General features: G+C 33.6%; 1 protein-coding gene across 1 annotated transcript in view; it reads right to left on the bottom strand.

The window, feature by feature from the left end:
- The window catches only part of LOC143232885 (SCY1-like protein 2), a 336447-nt gene that overhangs the window by 50239 nt on the left and 267914 nt on the right, over window positions 1–18294 (bottom strand). Inside the window, exon 5 of the mRNA XM_076468902.1 lies at window positions 1298–1444. Within this exon, the coding sequence (XP_076325017.1) occupies window positions 1298–1444 (147 nt within the window). The remainder of the gene's footprint in view (window positions 1–1297; window positions 1445–18294) is intronic.

The raw sequence follows: 18294 nt of genomic DNA, 5'->3' as shown, positions 1-18294 counted from the left end.
AGCCAATCTCGTTATTCATTGGTAAAAGAGTAGTCCAAGAATTGGCAGTAGGTGGTGATGACTAGCTGCTTTTCCTCTAGTCTTACACTGCTAAGTTAGGGACGCCAGCGCAGATAGCCCTCATGTAGCTTTGCGCGAAATTTAAAAACAAACAAACATAAAAGTTGTTTCTGAATTATTTTGAAGCATGCTTGCAAAACACTTTATTTATTCCTTTATTAGCGTCAAGATCAACATGGGAAGTGACTCGTTTTACAGCTTTAATATTTTGCAGGATTATAAGTTTAAAATATTCACTGCATGCGTTGTGATATTTATGAAGGCTCAACTTTACATCCTTTGAAAGTTGCGACCATTTTATTCAGTAGATTGAAACTAATGTGCTAATATGAGCACATATCTAACATCATATGCGTTTCGTGTGACATCTGGTAATACGATTTTCTCGATATAATCAGAAGTGAAATTAATTATAGTGATCACTCCGAGACTTTCAGTATTAAATTTATCGAGATACTATATATGGTAAAACACAGGAAACATCACGTGAATTATTGAACCACACAGAAGCGTGAAACGTTGGTAACAATATGAAATATGTAATGGAATTATTTGCTATTGTGGTAAATGTTAATAACTCGTAATTCACTGCAAACTCGGACTACCAGATACAGACGGTTTACTGATAAAGCAAAACGAACAATTAGTACATTTTTTCAGAAAAAAAAACCAACAAATTAGTTTAGATTTGAACAATAGCTGTTCTTAGATGTCTAAAATTAAGATAAGTTGATTTGCATTGATATGTATACTAATCAATTGGCCCCTCCAGTGGCTCAGCGGTATGTCTGCAGACTTACAACGCTAAAATCCGGGTTTCGATACCCGTGGTGGGCAGAGAACAGATAGCCCATTGTGTAGCTTTGTGCTTAATTCAAAACAAAACAAACTAATCATTTACGGTTTTTAGTTTCAAGGGAAAAGGTAATTACAAACCATATTACGTTGAGCTTATGCGTATTAATTGTCATTATAACACGTTGTATGTCTTACTTCAACTACATTATGTTTAGCTTATGCGTATTAATTGTCATTATAACACGTTGTATGTCTTACTTCAACTACATTATGTTGAGCTTATGCGTATTAATTGTCATTATAACACGTTGTATGTCTTACTTCAACTACATTATGTTGAGCTTATGCGTATTAATTGTCATTATAACACGTTGTATGTCTTACTTCAACTATATATTTCGAGATTTTTAGTCGTATTTAAAAGAAACTGAATATTCACCATTGGGTCTGTTTCATTGCATTTCTCTGTGAATTCAAGTCCAGCGAGCTTCCATGTTCCTCTTTTGTTAATGATTACGGACTGTGGGCAGACGTTCCGATGAATCAACTTACATGAGTAGTGAAGAAATGCTAGCCCTTCGATGAGCTGTGTGGATTACAAAAGGAAAAAGAATGAATAAATAAATCATTAAGCCTATTCATCGAAGAGAGGATCACATTTACATAGAATCAAACTCGGATCATATTATAATTGTTTTCCTAAATAATTTAGTACTTTTTTTTAAAATTACCTGGCATGCCTTGGTAAGACAACTTCGTTGAATATATATGTAAAAAAAAAGCTCAAAACCAAAACCTATGACCGTTCTCTGTTTGTTGTTCTATACTCATATTAAATAAGGTGTCCCTAAAGTAAACATTAACTGGAGTAGGCGTGGTCAGTCGATGTCTCCAGAGCCTCTTGACGCCATCATCAGTCACATCCTTAGGCTTAGTTAAGTGATTATTTTTTACTGCGTAATTCCAAAGTGAGTAGTAATTACAGTCAAATACCGCGAAAGGCAGAGTGGGCATAAATTTGAAACTATTTTCCAATTGGTGTACCTGCACTATTTATTCAAAACTAGTTAAGTTAGTAAGTTTATCGTGATAATGATTAACTTATCTATTTCTATTCACAAACTAAACAAAGATCATACATGAAAGTGATAATGCCTATTTGACTGTTGAAAGAATTGAAGAGGTAAAAATGCTATTGAGCATTCCCATTTTGAATATCGGGTCTTGACTTTCGTTGGTTACAGTATATTATTTTGTATTCTGAGCTAAGTAAAAGCATATTTGGTCTAAGTGTAGAGGCCCGACATGGCCAGTTGATTAAGACACTCGACTCATAATCTGAATCCCCGTCGCACCAAACATGCTCGCCCTTTCAGCCGTGGGGACATTATAATGTTACGGCCAATCCCACTTTTTGTTGGTAAAAGAGTAGCCCAAGAGTTGGCGGTGGGTGGTGATGACTAACTGTCTTCCATCTAGTTTTACACTGCTAAATTAGGAACGGCTAGAGCAGATAGCCCTCATGTAACTTTGGGTGAAATTCCAAACAAACCAAATCCAGGTTTTGAAACAAAACAAGAAGCAATCACATATTTTGAACAAAATCGGTTTTGAGACCCCTTAAGACTAATATATCTCGCATCGTGTAAGTATTTAAATTTGTACATCTAATATTTCAATTACATTTACCGATCGAAATTATGACCTCAAATGAAATATATCTCTCGTGCTCGTTATACTAACATGTACCTCAAATCTATTACAGTATCGCAATATTTTCTTTTTAATGTGACGAAAGAGAGACGTTTACACATTAATTTACCTGCAAGGTTTTACGTTTTTAAAGCACCTTATGGTCGTACAAAAAAATACGTTAGGGCTAAGTCAAAGTATAATATATATACATATATACCATTCTTTGTACATTAAAGAAAAATGGAAATTATTACGATGTTTAAGACACTTCTTGCTGCAGTTTTTCCCTAAAAGAGATTCCAATATTAATTCATTATTCAGCCTTTTATCCATGCATATGTCCAACTCACTCTTTTTCGTTCTTCAGTTTGAAAGCTAGCATGACCAAACTTGGTTGAGGAACCTAGTTTATAAGGCGTGTTCCCCTTACCAAGATTGTTAGAACGCCCTCATTATGTCACTCATAATGGTGGCAGGACCTCAGCATCACTGAAACCAAAAATAGCATCGATTCACGATCCCCACCATTCCCAGGGATAACATTAGTAATGTTTAGGAACAACAAAAACCTGTTGGTTCATCTTGACTGTTCCATCCTCTAAGCCAAACTAAAACTATTAAATAAAAAACAAATTGAAGCTAGTTTTTTTCATCAGTCCCTCGCTGGTACAGCGGTGAGTCTATGGATTTACAACACTAAAATCAGGGGTTCGATTCTCATCGGTTGACTCAGCAGATAGCCTGATGTGGCTTTGCTATAAGAAAACACACGCACCATTTCATGAGGCAAGTGAAACCAAACTTAATTAAAACTATTAAATAAAAAACAAATTGAAGCCAGTCCTTATAATTAAGCCAGTGAAATCAGACATAGTACACGTAATCAGGTACAATGAGCTATTTTCAGGTAGATATAAAAGTAATTGGAGATAATGGAAAATTTTCAAACGCTGATGCTTTTCACAAGAAGAACCATCGACGAGTCAAGATGGCCAATCGGCCGGAACTACGTCATTCAAACCACCAATTCCTTCTTTAGATATCATTCTTCCAATGACAATGACGACATACTCAACTTCCCCGTCATCCAAGTGCATCCCTTCTGCAGGTCTTATCAGTTCTGCCATATCCATTCCAATCGACCATTCTATGTCAATCTTAAGTCCTGTGAAGATACTTCACAGTTCTTCTTCCATCTCATGTTTCCAAGATTTTAAAAATTCCTCACGTTACTTTCGGAGTGTCCCAAAAAACAAACTTTCATTCATCTGAGGGATATCTGCGTTAGACGTCCATAATTTAGCAATGTAAAGCTAGAGGGAAGGCAACTAGTCATCACCACTCACAGCCAACTCTTGAGCTACCCGTTTACCAACTAATAGTGAGATTGACAATCACTTTATAACATTCTCACGGCTAAAAGGGTGAGCATGTTTGGTGCGACAGGAATTCGAACCCGCGACCCTCAGATTACTAGTCTAGTGACTTAACCACCTAACCATTCCGGACTCATTGATCTGAATTCGAAACGTTTGTCTGACCAATGCCCATTTTGAACGAATCAGACCAAGTAAGGGTCGATTATAAATTTAACAAATTTCTCACCAACTCTGGATTATTTAGCTTAAATACCAACCAGAATTGGATTCGGAGCTCAGGTATTCTCTGCTAATTAAAAAAAGAAAGGAAAAGCAGTAGCTATATGTATATATCAGAAAGGTCTCAAGAATAGAGAACAATTCTTGGCAAGTAAATATTCCAGGTAACATGGAGAATTCCCCACTGGTACATGATCTTCGATGTATTACGCCGCTTTCTTGTTATCTAACTGATAAAATTAAAAATATGCTTTTAAATAGATTTATGAAAATAAACTCATATATTCAGTTTGTGCTGTTCAATTTATTCATTTAATATTACTGTATCCAGGAACGAACTATGAACAGAAAAATATTGAGTACTCGTATTGATTGGTTCTTTCAAAGTTTGATATACGTTTTACACGTCCACATTTAAAACATTTTATGGAGATTGGATGTTGAATTCTATTTTACTTTCGGATTTTGAAAGACGTGTTGATTTTCCCTTTTCAACTTGGTAACGTGTACTACCACCACTACTTCGGCTCATCACGTATTCATACAGTTCGAGAATAATATATATATATATTTTAACGTAAGGTGTATGAAAATGTTATCCAAATATTTGGGCGAGAGACGTTTTCTACGCAATTATTTTCCTTGCAGAGATCGAAACTGGTTTGTTGGGAAGAGCTCTTGCAAAGATATTAATTTACAAATCTTCCGAAGTTCCATTTGATAAATTGTTTTAGTATAAATGAAATATTAAAATATATATTTTAGAATAAAAAAACAACGGAAAGTAATAGAATGTTAAGCAAATCTAAAGAAACTGTTTAAACTTCATGAATGATTCAGTGATAGAAAGCAGCGTCAACAAATATTTCATTTAGTATTATCGTATATCTTGATTGTATTGAGTTTCATAGTCACTAGTATTAGGCCCAGGCATAGCCAGATGGTTAAGGCGCTACACTCGTAATCTTCGGATCGCGGGTTTGAATCCCCATCGCACCAAACAGGCTCGCACTTTCAGTCGTGGGGTCGTTATAATAATACGGTCAATATTTCACTATTCGTTTGTAAAAGTGATGTAAAATTTGGAGATGGGTAGTGATGACTAGCTGCGTTCTTTCTAGTCTTACACTGCTACACTAGCAACTGCTAGCAAGGATAGCCCTCGTGTAGCTTTCACGAAATTCAAAAAGGAACAAACACTATGCTTAGTGAACTTACAATAACGATGCCCCTCCAGAAAAACAAGTGTTAATACATTAAAAACAAGTGTTGATACATTAAAAACAAGTGTTAATACCTTAAAAACAAGTGTTAATACCTTAAAAAACAAGTGTTAATGCCTTACAAACAAGTGTTAATACCTTAAAAACAAGTGTTAATACATTAAAACAGGTGCTATACCTTAAAAACAAGTGTTATTACATTAAAAACAAGTGTTAATAACTTAAAACAAGTGTTAATAACTTAAAAACAAGTGTTAATACCTTGAAAACAAGTGTTAATACATTAAAACAAGTGTTAAGACATTAAAAACAAGTGTTAAGACATTAAAATCAAGTGTTAATACCTTAAAACAAGTTTTAATACATTAAAAAACTTCGAGAATATCATTTAATCAAAGTAATTATTTGAACACTACCTTAACTACTGCAAATGAAGTTTTTATAAGAAAGATTATTGGAATGCTTGTGTCTATAAAACACAATGATTTGTGATGATGAGAAAACCCACTTGTAGAGAAAAATATATATGTAAAAACGTCTGGTATGGATAGAGAAAGTCCAAGTAGAGGAGTGAACAACTTTTCGACCTTTTTCGGTCATCGTCAGGTTCACAAAGAAAGAAAGGGTTATTGACCGGTAGTTGACCACATGTTTGAAGGTGGTTATGTAATTGAGTGTGGGAATGTAGAGGGCGTGATTATATGTTGGATTATATTTATTAATATAGGTATAAAGGTGTTCCTTTGTATTGGTTTATTTTGGGCTTAAGTTGTTGTATAAGTAAGGCTTTTTTAATTTTGCGTTTGTTTATGTTTGTTTCTTTGATGTTGTGTTTATTTGACTTGCAGTGTTCGAAAACGTGTGAAGGTGACTTTTTATGATCTTTGAATCTGGTTTCTATTTTTCTACTTGTTTCTCCAACTTAACTTCAAAATTACAAGAACTGATACACAATTTAAAACAGAAATCCACCGAAAAATCACCCATATTGGACTATACAATCCTTGGGACTCAGCACATAAATAAAACAAAAACAAGACACACTAAGAAACCAAATAAACACAGTCATAAAACTATGCTCACCAGATAAAATCAACGACGAATTAGACAAAATAAAACAATACTTCATCAACATCAAGAAGTTTTCTCCACAAACCGTAGAAAACATTATATGCACACACCCAGACAAAAAGCAAAATCAACTAACAAAAGTAAATGTACCCCACGATTTAAAAAATCACGAAACTATATGCTGCTGCATACCATATATTTCCGACATCAGCAGAAAAATAACCAACATTTGGCAAAAATTAATAACAAAATATGACATTCCAGTTAATACCAAATTTATTCAAAGACCAGGCACAAAACTGAAGTCTATACTATGTAAAAACTACACTGACAAACACCACATCAACATTATTTATAAAATACAATGTGATAACTGCCACGACTTCTATATTGGATAAACAAGTAGAAACCAGGTTTAAAGAACACAAAAAGTCACCTTCACACGTTTTCGAACACTGCAAATCAAATAAACACAACATAACCACAGAAAACACCCAAATACTAAATAAAGAAACAAATATATGAAAACGGAAAATTAAAGAAGCCTTACTTATACAACAAATAGCCCAAAATAAACCAATACAAAGGAACACCTTTATATCTATATTAATAAATATATCCAACATCTTAGCACGCCCTCTACATTCCTACACTGAATTACGCAACTGCCTTCAAACATATGGTCAGCTACCGGTCAGTAGCCCTTTTTTACTTTGTGAACCTGATGATGACCGTTGTTTGCTCCTCTACATAGAGTTTTCTCTACCATACCAGCCGTTTTTACATATATACAATGATTTATAATGAAATACTTTACTACACGCTATACTTTTTGATGGTTACATTACTCACAAAACCTTGGCTGTAACAGTTACATTAGTTAAAAAAATCATAGCTGCATCAGTTTCATTAGCTACTAAACCATGGCTGCTCAGTTACATTTGCAACTAAACAATGATTATACCATTGAATTAAATTATAAACCATGTTTGTATTAGTTATTAAACCATGTTTGTATTAGTTGCAATAGCTACTAAGCCATGGCTATATCAGTTATACTAGTAATTAAAACATGGTTTTAATACTTACGACAGTTATTAAACATAATAATATCAGTTAACTACTAAATACTAACTGTATAAGTTATAACAGCTAGTAAGCCGTGATTGTTGGATGTAGTATACAACAGTGGGTCCCGAACTAATATTACAAGTAACAATGTTCTTAAGACAAAGTGACGTGACAATTCTAACACTCACTCGGCTGCTTATGTAACAGCTTTGTAAAGCAAAATCTGAAATGTTGTATTAGGACTTGTAACACTTAACTCTGTCAGTGTTCACGTGTGTAAGTTACTATATATATATATATATCCTAGAGAGTGATATTTCGTAAACTTACAGTAATTATTTACAAAGCAAACAAATTATTTGAATACACACACACACGGAGATGAGCCAAAGAATGCAAGTTTTGGAAATTAATTCGCAATATGGTGTGGTTTAGAGCGTCTGTTATTATTTAGAGCTTTGTAACATAATTTCAATCTCTGGAAGGCTCATTAAGAAGCTGTGACCAGAAAAGCTTTCTCGTCCAATGAGACCCTTTACGCGTTGGAACTAATATAAAACTAAGTAATTATTAACATTCTATCAGCCTTAAGAATCATTGCGCTATTCACCAAAGTACTTTGAAATGAAACGTCGTATTATTTGATGAGCAAAATCATGTGTAATTTTGATTCTACCGAAAATAAGTAAAGTGTAGTACAGATGTTTATGGTAATTTTCACGAAAGTTGTCATTTCAAACAATTTTGCATATTACGCAACCAAGCTTCAAAACATCAAATAAGTTTTTGTTACAAAGTAAATTAAATTTTACTTCAACAGTGCTAAAGCAACTTCACTGCTTCACTTTTCTTTTAAAAGTTTACCCTACTGTTGAAAGACAAACAATGGAAACTAAAGCTGAAACAGTTAAGCAGCAGAATGTTTACGTTAGATTAAGTTCACGTAAGACGTAGAAAAAGATGCATTTTTAAACTAATAATAATGTGAATCATTTTCTACGGAAGAATAACTGAAATGTATTTATTGAAGACCAGCAGAGATTCGCAAAACATTTATGGTCAGATTGCTGTAGTATTTCTTTAAATGCACGTGCTCTAGAATAAACCAAAATAACTCTAATCACAGAAAGCCCGCATTTCCAGGTGGTTAAAGCGCTCGACTCGTAATCTGAAGGTTGCGGTTTCGAATCACCGTCATATCAAATATACTTGCCCTTTCAGCCGTGGAGCGTTATAATGTGGTGATCAATTTCATTGTTTGTTGGTAAAAGAGTAGCTCAAGAATTGACGGTGGATGGTGATGACTACATGCCTTTCTTCTAGTCTTACACAGTTAAATTATGAACGGCGATCAGAGATAGCCCTCGTGTAGCTTTACGCGAAATTTAAAAACAAACAAACAATCTAATCACAGAAGCCGAAATATTGTCTTAAGCCTAACATTAGTGAGCAAACAGAACTCTTTCAGGACAGACTAGAATTTATAAAAATACCAGTTTCTTGTCATAAGGTATTCCTTTAAGTTCAGTATTCTGTTCATGAAGAACTAAAAGCTAGCGAGCATTTTTCTTACGAACTATTGTCAAATCTCAAATTCATAGTGATTATCTTGTTTACGTTATCAATACTTAATATACAACTTCATCACGACGTATTTTTCTAGGCCAGGAGGGTTCATTTCATAACCATAACCTTCATGCTGCAGATGATGGGTTACCCTTGTTTGGATTTGGGTGTGGTTTCGAAGTCCGTCAATGCTGTTAAGGCGAACTTTACCTGTTACATTTTTTTACTCATCAATCTTGCTTTATGAACTTTTATCCTTGAAAATGTTTGTTTGTTTGCTTTGTGAATTTCACACAAAGCTACTCGAGGGCTATCTGTGCTAGCCGTCCCTAAATTAGCAGTGCAAGACTAGAGGGAAGGCAGCTAGTCATCACCATCCAGCGCCAACTCTTGGGCTACATTTTAACCAACGAGTAGTGGGATTGACCGTCTCATTATAACGCCCCCACGGCTAGGAGGGCGAGTATGTTTGGTGCGACCGGGATTCGAACCTGCAACCCACGGATTACGAGTCAAACGCTTGGCCATGCCGGGTCCCCTCGAAAATACTTCAATATACCCTCTAGCCATAACTCTTTTGCAGTGGTAACATTCAAATGTCAAACGATCACGAATTCTTCGTGAAAAAATATATAGGTGCATAATAAGCACGTCACAGTGATGTCACTGTCCACGTTTACAGAGACACTTCCCTGAATTAGAGTATAAAAAAAACTTTAATTTAAGCGCGATTAATCCTGTAGATTAGAATCGAAGTAATTACAGTTCCAATATGGGTTAATTTTATATTAGCTTAGGATGTGTAATTTAAACTAGAGTATTTTGATGAATTGGACAATGTTTGTTGTAAATATTTAAACACCAAACCAAAACACAATAACATTATTTATTCAACATCCCATACATTTAACTACGTACAGAATTATCTAGTTGTTGTTGTTTTTTTCACAAATTAGTGAGTACAACCAGTCACAACTAATCTTGCATGCTAAGATTCTTTAACAAACCAACCTGTGGTTAACGCTATAAAATGTTCAAAAGGTTCTGCAACGATCCATACCAATAAAGTTAAAAGTCTGGAGATTTAACAGACTGTTATGTTAATTAAGGTTCTAATTCGACTGTTCTTACGAGAAATTATATTAAGACAAACATATTACTACAAAACTGTCGTTCTTTCTTGAAGCTATAGTTCATAATTACAATATTTTACAGATTCTAATTTAATCTGCAATGACATTCAAATTCACGTGCCATGAAGCCGAATTACTGAATATTCTACAAAGTTCTTAACTGTGAGTTCCTCGACTTCACGGTTCCCATTCTATAAAACCTTCTGTGTACCTGACGTATTGATTGGTTGATGAATCAGAGCACGTTCTGCCCCTGGCTTGGTTTCGAGGTTCTCTTAGTGTCAGTCCTTTTTCAGTTTCGTTCCTACATTTTTGTTTTTTTAAGAATCGTCATATTAATTCTGTTCTTACACAAATTTTGTTGTACGACTCTGAACTTATTATTTCGACAGTCTTTCTCCATAAACAACAATCATCTTATAGTTTGTAGAATACAGTTTAGCTAAGCCATCGTTTTCTCTTTTCCCTGGCTGTGAATTTTGAAAAGTCTGAAAGTCTTATTTATATACCAGTTATAGAGACTATGTGACACATCTTTAGGTATTATGATTGTCAAACTTACCATCTAGTTCGCTCTGGTGCACACTGTCCTTCACATTCTTGTTGTTGTATTTTTGAGTTCTACATAATTTTGGGAAATTACACCCAGTTTCCTTAGGTATTTTATTTACAGCTACAACTTTGGAGTCTGCTGATTCTTCAAGAGGATTAAGTTGTTTATAATCTTATTTATTCGTAAGGACTTCTGATTCTTCTGTTGACTTCTAAAGATATTTAGCACTTGATATATTTATTTCTTTCCCTATCTTTAAATACGTCTCTAAAATTGTCGTTTGTTAATACATTGCAACTTCTCTATAAATTATGAATTATGCTTTTATTTATATTTTGTCAAAACGTAAAAAAATAAACCATTTTTTTAGTTTGTTTCATTTCAAAGTCGCTTCCATAGAGAAATAAATGTCTAGTTATATTCTTCTAGGTATATTTTGTGTTGGATTCTGGCTGTCTAGTTATATTCTTCTAGGTATATTTTGTGTTGGAATCTGGCTGTCTAGTTATATTCTTCTAGGTATATTTTGTGTTGGAATCTGGCTGTCTAGTTATATTCTTCTAGGTATATTTTGTGTTGGATTCTGGCTGTTTTTTATGTTCCTTGAACTTTTACGAAATCCATTACATGCTTCCATCTTTTACGCATTTCTAGACGCTCCTCAGCGGCATAGCAGCATATCTGCGTAGTTACACTGCTAGAAACCGGGTTACCCGTTGTGTACAGAACACAGATAGCCCATCGTGGAGCTTTGTGCTTAACTTCAAACAAAATATTTTTCAGACCTGCAACCGATTTTTACAACCAGTTATAACACACTGATATTAAAATCTAATATACTCCATTTTAAGACAGATTTTATTAGAATTCATCAAATTGTTAACACAATTGTCCCGGAACAAAATCTTAATGATTAGATTAAACCATGAATACTTTATAAGTGATACTTTATCCAAATAAAGCTCATTTCAGATTCTAATTCTGTTTTTCTTAGACGTCGTTTGCTTGCGTAATATAATTACTTACTCTTTTGAAACAATTTAACGTTTATCTACAGAGAATCTCTTGAGACAAGCCTGTTGATCAATGTTTATATTAAGTAACAAGTGTATGGAAAACAGTACATTCATCGGTCAAACATGGAACCTAATATTACAAGGAATATTAATCAAATAGTAGGCAAATAAAAGTGAAAAGATATTACTCTAGAACAATATAAATATTAGTATGTAACTTTACAATGTGACAACTAAAAACAACCATCTTTCTATGATTAAAAGTTTCTACATATTTCGTTAACAGTGGGTTTTACTTTAATTAAAGTGGACCTGGAGCAGGTTGTCCGGCACATAATAAGCTAACGAATGACGTATTAATTATGAATTCCTTTATAACGGCTAATATGTTTGGATACTAAGGTATTACTGAAATATCGAACTGATAAAGTAATTATGTCCAGCTGGCTGTTTAGTGGAAAGCAAATGTAATTACAACTTAATCATCTTTAGGATTGAATGGTCTTAAAATTAAAACCAGCATTCTATTATTAAATATTTATTATAATATAGAACAGTAAAGATAAATAGACTTCAAACTTGACTTATGTTTGTGGTTCAGAATTTAGCAACATTCGGTGCCTAGCTAATCGTAAATGTAAGTAAATTGTTATTAAATGTGAGACATTGAGTAAATTATGTACATAGCATTTAGGGGCAAAAACTTCATCTTTGGAAAGCGAATACAATTAGAACCAATCAGTATACAGAAACGTAAGGTATAGAATATGTTCCCGCTTCATTGTTTCAAAATTATTGTGTTATTAAAAAATTAAATGCTAGTAACCGATATCTACAATAATTAATGTGTGGTCACATTAATGTGTGCGATAGACATTTTAGTAACATATGAAGTACTAATTACATTCTTATTCGGTATCATTGTAGGTTAAATATATAATATTTTGTTAACTTTAACATCTGGAATTATTCGTAAGAAATATTTTTCTTTCAATCTTCGAAAACATTCAAAAATTATCATAAACGGCTTTTACACTACTGGTTTTTTTTTGTAATGAATTCACGCGCATACAAATTACTTAAATCTTTTAGTAGTCTCAGATAATCTATATTTGAAATTTTTTATTATTTTTATCGTACAATTTAGTGGAAGTAAGTCAGTAGTCTGACTAACAAACTGTATACCTCGAGTTTAATATAAACTACGGAATATCTAACCGGTCTGGCATTTTGAAAACATTACTTACGATGTTCAATAAGTCCGTCACGAGCCAGTGGGAGTATTTTTGTTGAGAAAAAAAAAACACTCTACCTAATTTGATTTTCTTTCATTTGAACTGAAATTTTTGAACATTATTAATGGCTAAAAAAGAAAGCATTTCCTCCACTCTTTTAGCACTGAGGCTGCTAAGAGTGGCTTGAAGTGGTAAGGTGACCGAAATCTATCAGTGCGTCACGAACTTAACGACCTATATATACGGAAGTTTCCAGATGACACAAAGAGGTATTCAGTAACCTTTTAGAAGTATCTTTGTAGATGTTGTGTAGCAATTCGAGTACAATATTATGTCTGCAGCTGCTTTCAAAGTGTTCCTGTCTGCTTATCCCACTGCTGACTATAGTGATGCTTCGACCTTCCTTACTGAATAACAGGTGAAATCTTTCCTATCTCAGGTTATAGTAGAAGCACAAAAGGTTGGCAGTTACTTAACTACTTTTGCTGACAATATGGCTTTACCGATATGTACTGAGTATACTGACACTTCTGTACCAGTTACCATGGAGACCATCAATTAACAAACGAAATCTTGTTGCGAAAATATACGTCCAAAACCACCATGTTTGAACTTACTTTTAATATTCAACAACCTGTAGTGTGAAGACTTTCCTTGGCTTATGAGGGACGTATTGAAACTAATAACAAAGCAGTAATTAAACATTATTTCCAGCTATAATAAAATACAATTTATTAAAATAGAACAGACCCATCAAATCCCAAGTAATTTTATCTTATACTTGAAGCTAAAAGTGTCAGATATAAATCATATAAATATAATATTAGTCACAAATAATCAGAATAACCATAATTTTGCTGTTTTCATTACAATACCGACAAACATTGTTTTAAGATCTAGATAATAGTTACTAGTTAGATATAATATTAATCACAAGTAATCAGAATAACCATAATTCTGTTGTTTTCATTACAATATAGACAAACATTGTTTTTAAGATCTAGATAACAGTTACTAGTTAGATATAATATTAATCACAAGTAATCAGAATAACCATAATACTGCTGTTTTCATTACAATACAGACAAACATTGTTTTAATATCTAGATAATAGTTACTAGTTAGATATAATATTAATCACAAGTAATCAGAATAACCATAATACTGCTGTTTTCAAGTAAAATTTCAAGGTGGTTATCAGTTTTGTTATTATGGTACCAAGATAGTGGAATACTGGTGGTATGGAGACAAACAGGACATGTATAGTGACAGAGTATGGAAAACTGTTATTTTGTTGTTTAAATGTAAACTACAGTTCCTGTGGGTGTGACCGTTTACACAAGCCTCAAGCTGAACTAAAGAGAGGCGATATGTCCTCACTGGCAGACAGTTAATATTGTAATGAAACTATTGAAGGCCACTAATATTATTTTCCTCGAGACGCAACTCAAGTTAAACTGTATAGAGAATAATTTAGTTTGTTTGTTTACCACTAGGCTGAATAGTCGCTCTGATGAGCTCAGATCAATTTGAGGCAGCTGACAAACTGATTTTATAGGACTGTTGAGAAAATAATGATTCAGAATTTATAGTTGCATAGAAAGTATCGCAAACGTGGTTAATCGAAGAAGCATTGAAACAAGATATGTGTAAACTCTGATTCGATTTGTTAGGATAAACTGAATTGTATAAAATTTCTAGACCATAAAATAATGAAGAGCAAAAGTTTTTTTGATTGTTTAACCGATGGTTTTATAATTCTTAACATGCAGTGAGCTCCACTTTATTGTAATTTGAAACTGATGACCCATTTCGTCACCGCTCGTATAAATATATGATAGTCAAAAATGGTCTGTCTGTTTCTGGGCCACGCATGGACAGAAGGTTAGGGGCGCTGGAGTTGTAATCTTAGAGTCGTGGGTTCGAATACCCGTCCCATCAAACATGCCCGTTCTTTTCAACCAGGAGAGTGTTATAAGTCGCGATGAATCCCACTATTCATTAATAAAAGTTTTTTTATGTTTATGAATTGTGCGCAAAGCTACACGAGGGCTATCTGCGCTAGCCGTCCTTAATTTAGCAGTGTTAAATGGTCTAACGAAATCAATGTACTATAAGTGTTGGGCTGTAATAAACTGTCTTGATATGTGAATATGGACCCTTCCAAAACCAGTGGTATTGACCTAAATACGCCTATTACTGCAACGTAAGTTACAAACTCAACTCTTTTTATTTAACATAAATTATTTTGAAACACGAAAAACGCTAAGTTTTAGGCTGGTATTACATGTTGATGTCATCAATGTCAACTCTGTGGCAAGACTGATTGTTTTATTATGCTAAGGCACTGTATAAATAGGACAATAAAGTTATTTTAGACAGATTTAAACTAAATTAAACTATGATTGATTTATTTACCCTTTTATTAATTATATTCTTATATGCCGGCAACATCAAACGTGCGAATACCCGATTCGGTTTTATTACTCATCAGGACCTTTACCAACGTACTCTCAAATTAAAACTATTTTAGGTAAGACAAGAGTACATTAATCTGTGAGGCTTGGGCGTGGGTAATAAGTCAATGAAAAGGGTTTGATCTCGTGAATCCAAAACTTTAATTCGGTCTTGTTACGCATTACATCTCATTTCGGGCGAGCTTCGGATTTATTATGTTAAGTGTGTTAACTTGTTTTTTAATTTTGCGCAAAGCAACACGAGGGCTATCTGTCCTAGCCGTCCCAAATTTAGCAGTGTAAGACTAGAAGGAAGGCAGCTAGTCATCATCACCCACCGCCAACTCTTGGAATACTCTTTCACCAACGAATAGTGCGATTGACCGTAACATTATAATGCCCGCGCGGCTGAAAGAGTGAGTATGTTTGGTGTGACGGGGATTCGAAGTCGCGACCCTCGGAATACGAGTTGAGTACCTTAACCACTTTGCTGTGCTGGGTCGTATGTTAAATTAACCTGAAATTTCAATTGATAAGTTATCTGAATTTCGATATATATCAACTTTACGATATTTACATTCAACATTGATGTAAATAATTTTCTTTCTTACAACACACATATTTTAATATACAAACAACAGTACAATTTATAATAGCGGTTATTACAAATAAAGATGTGTATGCAAACGTTTTACAATCTTACAAACAATACTGAGTAGTCTATCTGGTCTAGAAGTGAATATTTTTTCGACGGTTTACAATTATCGAAATGTATTCTGTGTTGAAGCACAGGTATATTTGACTAATGGAAAGCTAGCTATCCCTTCACAGAATAGCTTTTTTTACTGAAGTTATATAATGTATTTATAAAAATACTAACATTCGATGTTAATTTACTGAAGTTAAACGATTTATAACATTCGAAATGTATAAACGTTCCTGGTCAAATACCTCTAGTTTTCCGATTAATAAGCGTTTATCACAGTTATAGCTTCAGAGGGTTATAGTGTACCAGCTGTGGCAAACCAACGACATTATCGCTACTGTCCTTTTGAGCATCGATTTATAAAGCTCTAAAGAGAGGTTCTCGAAATTCCGGTTGGCAAAAACATTCGAAGATTCATGTACGCTAGTGGTTTCGTAAAATATATATTGTTGTTTCGTACACTCGAAAATCTTCTTCAAATTTAGAGAGCAGGCGGTACTTTCGCAATACGTATTCAACAATATAAAGTTACATGCGTTTGTATATGCGTATTAAACTGGAACGAACGTATATATTAATATAAATATAAAATATTAAATCCGTCACGGTCTCAAATTGGTCAAGAAAAGCAACAAATAAAAGAGGCAAATATTGATAGACTTTTGTATATACCTAGTTTAAAACACAATTAAAGTAGCAACAAATCAATGTCTTGTTATCACGTGCTGTTTTATACCAACTATAACAGGAGTTCTATTTGTTTTTGTGATATGGGAGCGTATCACGAAAACATGATTGGAGACGACATTTGGGGGCTGATACGTGAAAGTGATATACATTACAGTGGCAAATTTCAAAAACTACTCACTTCTAAGCATTTTTGTATAACTTTAATATAAATACGTGTAAATCTTGATTCATATGTTGTTTTATTCAGATCTTACGTAAATGAAAATGTGCAAATTTGCCCGTTTTTACATATAATATAGGTTAATTTTTAAATTTCATTATCCAAGTCACAAAAGCAAAGTCTGAAGGGAATAATGGCCATTTTCTGTACTTTTACAATATAAGCAATTAAGAAATAACACATACTATCCAGGAACAAATTTTGTGCTACATAGTGTTATAGGTCAAGTATCCAAATTCAACGTCATCGGACTGTTGAAATGGTCATTGGTAAATAATCATTCTCGTGCGTTAGATGATATATGGAAAACGTGCATTTAGTTTCAGTGTTTTTAGACGAAGACTTGAAAGAGAAACTATGCTGAAGGAATATTATTACGATGCACAATCGTGAAAACGAAAATGACCGAACGTGGCGACATGAACTGTAACGACATGGTGAAAATCCAAAATTACTTTGTTATAACTTTCTCAACACTCGATATTTAGATAGCTGGTATGTATCAATATTAATGTTGCGGAAACTATTTATAAGAAGGCTGTAGATTGTATACATTGTTGCATATTAACAGTTGAACATAAAATATGTTTTGGATAGATAAACCACTGGACTGAGCGTGTTGTTTGATAACATGGCGATTAGGCTTAAAATATTACTTGGTAGCAAAGATTGACACTGCTGGACACCACGTTGAATTCAATAATAATTTGACGTGAAGGCGCTTGGTATCACGTAACGTTTAGGAGCAACAAGAATCCTATTGGTCCTTCAAAGACGTCCAACCTACTTCAAAGGATAAAGAACAAATCCATTTCCGCCTGATGTGTGCTGCAGATTAACTGCTTATTTGGAAACGTTATAAAGTACAAACAAATCCTGGAGACAGCATAATCAAAAGGTTCTTACAAATGTGCTTTTTTTTAAGACGAAGTCTTGCTTTTATTTCCTATAATCCTAGAATAAAGTGTAAAACATAACAATTTTCAGCTTCGCCAGTGTATGAAACAGATAAACAATTTTTCTTGAACTGCATATAAAAGATAAAAGGACGAATGCTACTTGTAATTTTAATGTTTGTTTTCGTTCAGGCAGTTATCAAAACAGAAACACTGTAAAACAATCTATTATTTACTGATCCGTCGAATTTCTGTCAGATTCAATAAAGTTACTTTCTAATATAATTCCTCTTACACAGGATTACTG

Source organism: Tachypleus tridentatus, chromosome 11 (genome assembly GCF_004210375.1).
Source record: "Tachypleus tridentatus isolate NWPU-2018 chromosome 11, ASM421037v1, whole genome shotgun sequence".
Lineage (NCBI taxonomy): Eukaryota > Metazoa > Arthropoda > Merostomata > Xiphosura > Limulidae > Tachypleus > Tachypleus tridentatus.
Note: the sequence above shows the minus strand (reverse complement) of the source record. Positions and strands in the feature narration are given on the sequence as shown.